At 43.0% G+C, this 6,000-nt stretch overlaps 1 protein-coding gene across 1 annotated transcript in view; it reads left to right on the top strand.

Annotated features, from left to right (window-relative positions):
- LOC112073975 (hepatic leukemia factor) overlaps window positions 1–4,683 on the top strand; it is an 11,484-nt gene extending 6,801 nt beyond the window's left edge. The window contains exons 3-4 of the mRNA XM_024141206.2: window positions 3,534–3,751; window positions 4,356–4,683. Of these exons, the coding sequence (XP_023996974.1) occupies window positions 3,534–3,751; window positions 4,356–4,571 (434 nt within the window). The 3' untranslated portion in view covers window positions 4,572–4,683. The remainder of the gene's footprint in view (window positions 1–3,533; window positions 3,752–4,355) is intronic.
- The last annotated feature ends 1,317 nt before the right edge of the window (window positions 4,684–6,000 follow it).

Raw genomic sequence — 6,000 nt, 5'->3', positions numbered from 1 at the left:
CAAATATAGCCATATGTATGTCCTTCGTCAGTGTACGTACGGTGACCACAACGTTTCTCTCAGTATTTATTTCCCCACTGCTTTCACAAAGTAAAGAAAACAAGCTGGGAACAAACCATGACGTGGTACTGTAAATAGTTTTTGGCCTCACCACAGGAAGTAATAGTACATCCGGACACAAGTCTGTCACTCGTGTCAAAGAATTACATCTGTACAGTTACAGTACTAAGAATCCCAGCATGTGAGGGTGTACGTGCGTGTGTATATTTGTCTCAGTGCGAGTGAGTGTGTGTTTTTGTCTGGTACAGTTTCACAGGGCCTGTCTTCTCGCCGTTATGCACATCCCCTCTCACGTGTACGGCTAGGTCTTCCTGACAGACACATGCATCCGCCATGTGTAGCCCCACTGCTAACGGGAGCTTGTCATGGCATGAGCATCTCCCCCTCCTCCTTCCTTTAATTGTCCCTCACCAGACAGATCCCAGAGCCTTAGCAGAGGCACAGGCTGAACCCTGATGAGATCACATGGTCAAGGCTATACTGGTATTACATACACCCCCAGCCTAGCCCGCCCCACCAACCTCCCAATTGCATGCAAGCACAATGCAGCCTGAGATAGCTTTGTTATCACAGCAGATATCCAGTGGAGTTAGCGATGGGCGGGTCCCACTGCTGGTTCAATAAGGGGCCAAAAGGGAAGTGGAACGTAGACAAGGTCAAAGGTCAGGTCTAAACTTGTGTTCAATGGAAGTGACTGTCTGATAAGGTGTGTGGTACCTATGGAAATCCTTTCCCTATAGTAAAGGCTAAGGCTATACTGGCGTGGTTAGTTCTGTTGACTCCATGTTGTTTAGCATCACATTCATATACAGTAAACACTTAACACAATAATATGAAATTCCAACTAGCTCACACTTCATTTTGAAGATTGGTTGGAAAAGGCACAGACTCAATGTTGTCATTCCTTAGGGGTCGAGCTTAAAATGTTAATGAAAATCAAACCAGTTTAAAGAGGGTTTGAGTTTCTCTCCTGACTGTCCAGCAGTCAGAGGAAGAACATGCAGGTGAGAGTCAGGTCAGAGCCATCTTAGCCCTCCGTCCCATCTGCACTGGTTCTACTACCCACCCACACAATGCAAATCTGAGCATTTACCTACAGGAGAAGGTACAAGACGCAGAGCTCTTACCTTCTATCTATGTTTGGTGGACGTTGAACACATGTTGTCAGACTGGTGTGTGTTGTTTCTTCCTATTGGAGGTTCGTAGAGGGGAGGTCACAGCCAAATACTATAGGGCACTATCAGCCAGACTTTTCACCAGGCCACTCTTAGCCAGTAAAGCATGTCACTGTATTTTTACTCCAGTAATCTGGTCAGAATAAATGGTTAAAGTGATAAGACGTTTGGGCCACAGTGCTTGTTATTTATACAGGTGATATACTTTTGACAGATTGTTTTGGACAGCGTCTGATTTAGCCCTTGTAAGTAGCTTGGCACTAAGCTGACAGTGTTAGTCAGTGGCCTGTCGTTGTTGGGGACTAACATGCAGCCAACGTGTTTGTTGACAATTCACTAAAATGAGGCATTGAATTGGACCCATGTTGAAGTACCACTTTGGATGGCCAGCCATTTTAGCTTAATGTGTCAGTGACTACTGATGCAGTGATTCACTGGTAACGCTAGAGTGTAGTTGTCACGCTTGCGTGTCTACATTTTAGTAATTTAGCAGACGCTCATATCCAGAGCGACTTATAGTAGTGAGTGCATACATATTCACCCATATTTTTTTCTCTAAATTCATACATATTTGTTTTCTCTTCTGAAAGGGCTGGAGTAGCTGTCTTACTTCCTTCTGCACAACGTACAAGCAGGTCAGACCTGTATGTTGGCCTCGGCTTAAATCTCAACCAGGACTGGCTGGAGCTAGAAATGCTGCTGTGACCAAAGGTCAGAAGGCTTAATGCCGTAGCCAGCTTAAAGCACAGAGAAGCTGGGTCATGACGTAGGAAGTCACCTAAAATGTCGGCCTTTGAATTCTGTTTGAGTGAAATGTTTTCACCGTCAGCAGGAAGAATTTGTATTTCTTTCATTCCTCATTATGTTTTCAAACCAACTACAAAAGACTACAGTCCTTTGATTGTGAATCGTTGTAATTGTCAAGCTGTTTTAGTGGAGGAATCTCAAGTAAATACACTGACATTGGGCTCTATTAGCTTACTGTCATAAGATGCTCACCGCCAGCCACCAATCAAATTACAGCTGATTTGATGAAGCCATCCAATTTAAGTTTTTCAGTTCTGCTTGCTAATCCACTGAATGATGAAGGGTAGAATGTGAAACCGTGTCAACTGCTGACCTGCTGCTCTGTGCAATAGAAATCTATTAGGTGTTACGTAACATCCACAGAGAGCTTGCAGAGGCACATGTTGAGGCTGGCTGACGAGAAGGTTTCCTTAACATTTACAGACAAAATGTTGTTGTCTGCCTGAGCTCAGCTGACTAGAGGCACTGATAACAGGGCCCCAGAAAAGCTTAAATAACATATCTTCTGTGTTTGTGAGAGTGTATGTCTGTCAGTGTGTCGGTAAATCTGTGTTTGTGTTCTCTGTGCTCCACCTGTTGGTTAAAAGGTGCAACCACAGTTGTTTTGCTTCCCTGTGGGCAAGGCCAGTTGTAGAATTAATTAGATGAAATAGTCATTGACTTGATGAGCATGTATAGAATCTGTCTCTTATACACATCTAGATGTGTATAAGAGACAGCATACATACATACATACATACATACATACATACATACATACATACATACATACATACCGTACCAGTCAAAAGTTTGGACACACCTACTCCTTCCACGGTATGTCTTTATTTTTTTCTACATTGTAGAATAATAGTGAAGACATCAACTATGAAATAACACATAGAATCATGCAATAACCAAAAAAAGTGTTAAACAAATCAAAATATATTTTATATTTGAGATTCTTCGAAGTAGCCCTTACACGGCAAGGAGGTGTATTGGGTCATTGTCCTGTTGAAAAACAAATGAGAGATTTTTTTTTTACTCAAACCACCCGTAGGCCGCATTGAACCGGGCTGTATGTTTGACACCCCTGTTCTAGAGGATCAGCTTTGTAAAGCACAACCATGTTAAAGAACAGAATGGCAGAATACTATGATGTAAACAGGCACACGTGTGTTAGTTTCCCCTAAGTGCCCTCCTCGGGACTTTTTAAAGGGGGCTTTCTAGAGAACTCAAAAGTACCCTTGGTATGGGGTAGGAGGGGAGGGGGTTACTAATGACTGCCACATTTGTCATAGCTTTTTATATTACATTTAATGGCAGATTCTAGAACCTTCATTTAAAGGAAACCAGTTGAGGTCTAATAAGGCCTAATTTCTAACCATTACTTTCTCAAGGACCATTGCACCTCAAAGCCTGCTCTTTCAGAGAGTACAGTCTCTTCTAAACAGTGCCCAGATGTAATTCAGCAGACCCTCTAACCTGTTTTCCTTTGCCTTTCTCCTGCAGTGCTGCCCTCAGCTGCCAGGAACACCCCCAGCCCCATCGATCCAGAGTCTATTCAAGTTCCAGTGGGCTACGAGCCCGATCCTGCAGACCTGGCTCTGTCTAGCGTGCCCGGACAGGAGATGTTTGACCCCCGAAAACGCAAGTTCGCCCCAGAGGAGCTCAAACCACAGCCCATGATCAAAAAGGCACGCAAGATCTTCATCCCTGAAGATCTCAAGGTAACCTACCTGGAGCCTACTTATGTGAAAGGTTGAAAGGCTTCGCCACTTGTTTGGCCAAAAACTTTAAGCACCWTGTTTTCTTATGTTATGTAAGCAGTTAGTGGACTTATTCCACCTAAATAACCAGACGTATTTTAAACCACAATATAAGGAGGAGCGTTGGCGCAAACCCAAACCGGCAGCTTTTTCAGTATTACATTTACATTTACATTTAAGTCATTTAGCAGACGCTCTTATCCAGAGCGACTTACAAGGGAGGAGGCGAACTTGGCCAGGATTTAGATTGACAGGTTTAGCTGTGGTCATTCACCCTTAACCCGGGGTCATATGATGTTGTTGGAAGAGGTATATCACATGTACTATTTGGTTTGTTGAGGTAAGATGGCTTCCTGCAGGGTGCAAAGGAGGTTGAACGTGTCAGGCAGTTTTAAATAGCATTATGGAAATGTAATAAGTGAAAATGAGATGCGTGATGACATAAATAATAGGTCACATTTGGAATACTGTTTATTACTCAGGTGAATCACTTGTATATTTACAATACCACAGGTAGTGTGAAAAAAATATGAATCACAACAGTGTGTTTCACCACCCTTTCCAGGATGACAAGTACTGGGCCAGACGCAGAAAGAACAACGTAGCAGCCAAAAGATCACGGGATGCCAGGCGACTGAAGGAGAACCAAATTGCCATCCGGGCTAGCTTCCTAGAGAAGGAGAACGGTGCGCTTCGCTCAGAGGTGGCCGACTTGAGGAAGGAACTGGGTCGCACCAAGAACATTGTGGCCAAATACGAGGCTCGGCATGGGCCCCTGTGAACCTCCCCAAACCAACGTCCACGCCACACCCTTCCCCCTCACCCAAGAGTTTGAAGGACAATGTGCCTCCCTTTTGGTGGCACTGGCCCCCCACACACCAGCCCCTCACCCCTGTACATGATAATCCTATATGATTCTATCATTTGGAATTTGAATTCTGTCACTGGCATCCGTTTGTTTGTTCCTTCTGTTTTCTCACTCACCCTTCATGTACACACATGTACATGGGGTATGAGTATGTATGTATGTATGTACAATATGCACACACACTTTCCTCTTTCAAGTACTACAAGGCACTTTGAGTGTTAATGAGCCAACAACCTACTCTCCGGATCCCTACCCTGTCCCCTCCTTCCATTGTTCATTTTGTAAATGATGCCATGGTGTTTGTTTTCCCCCTTTCTCACCTGTTTTATACATGTGATCAGGACTGAGAACTGTTGTAATGTATCTCCCTCCCCATCCTTATGTTCTTCTAGTGCTGTTTTCAGAGGGATTATCCTCCTACCTAAGACCCTGTTCCTGTCTGTTATGTCCTGTACCTTTCTGTAGCATCCTTTCTCGAACGGTTTGTACTGCGCGTACATTCATATTGCAATTTTTTTATGTTATTGTACTTCCGTTAATATTATACATTTTCGTGTCCATTGTTGTTCTATTGCAGCGCTGTAAAATCAGTTCATCACATCAGGACTATAAGCTACTCTTGTGATTTTTAATATTTTCTTGTTAGCACTTAACCTCCCTCTCAAACCTCAGTATAGCTGTACAGTTGAAAAGAAAAACCAGCGATTCTTTTCTATCACACATTGAGCAATAATCTTTTCCAAATCTATATTAATTCATGCTACCAAGTTTTTCCTCCCACACCGATTCCCCAATCAGAGCACCTCTTGGTCTCCAGTAGAACCCACAAGCCTCTTGTCTCGCGTTGCGCGGCGCGGTCATTTTCTGTTGGGAGTTGCGCTAGCTAGCATGGTGATGGTGAACAGATTTCCCACCCTGTGCTCAGTGGTCTCTCTGCTGCAGCCTGTTCCAAAACCACAACTCAGCTAACCCTCTCTGCACTAATCTTCTAACGCGTGTCACAATCTGCCCTGGTGCAATGTTCCTCAGTCTAATCTGTCTGATATTTATGTATCTTTTCTGTTAAGGACAGATGAATTTTTTGGAATATTCAATTTGTTAATTGATATTATTATGACTTCTATTTGTGTCGTTGATAATGTTATTCTTCTTATTATCATCTCATTGTTTTTATTTTAATATTTCCGCATGATTTCTCAGAACACAAACCTCAAACTAATCGCAAAGTGGTTTAATTATTTCCTTTTTATTTAGCATGATTAACAAGAGTGGTTCTTTTAATAATCAATAGAGATATCTGTATTTTTGTAGCTATGTGTTTGCCTTCTTCTGTAAGATGGCT

This window comes from Salvelinus sp. IW2-2015, unplaced genomic scaffold, assembly GCF_002910315.2.
Source record: "Salvelinus sp. IW2-2015 unplaced genomic scaffold, ASM291031v2 Un_scaffold2440, whole genome shotgun sequence".
Taxonomy (NCBI): Eukaryota; Metazoa; Chordata; class Actinopteri; order Salmoniformes; family Salmonidae; genus Salvelinus; species Salvelinus sp. IW2-2015.
Note: the sequence above shows the minus strand (reverse complement) of the source record. Positions and strands in the feature narration are given on the sequence as shown.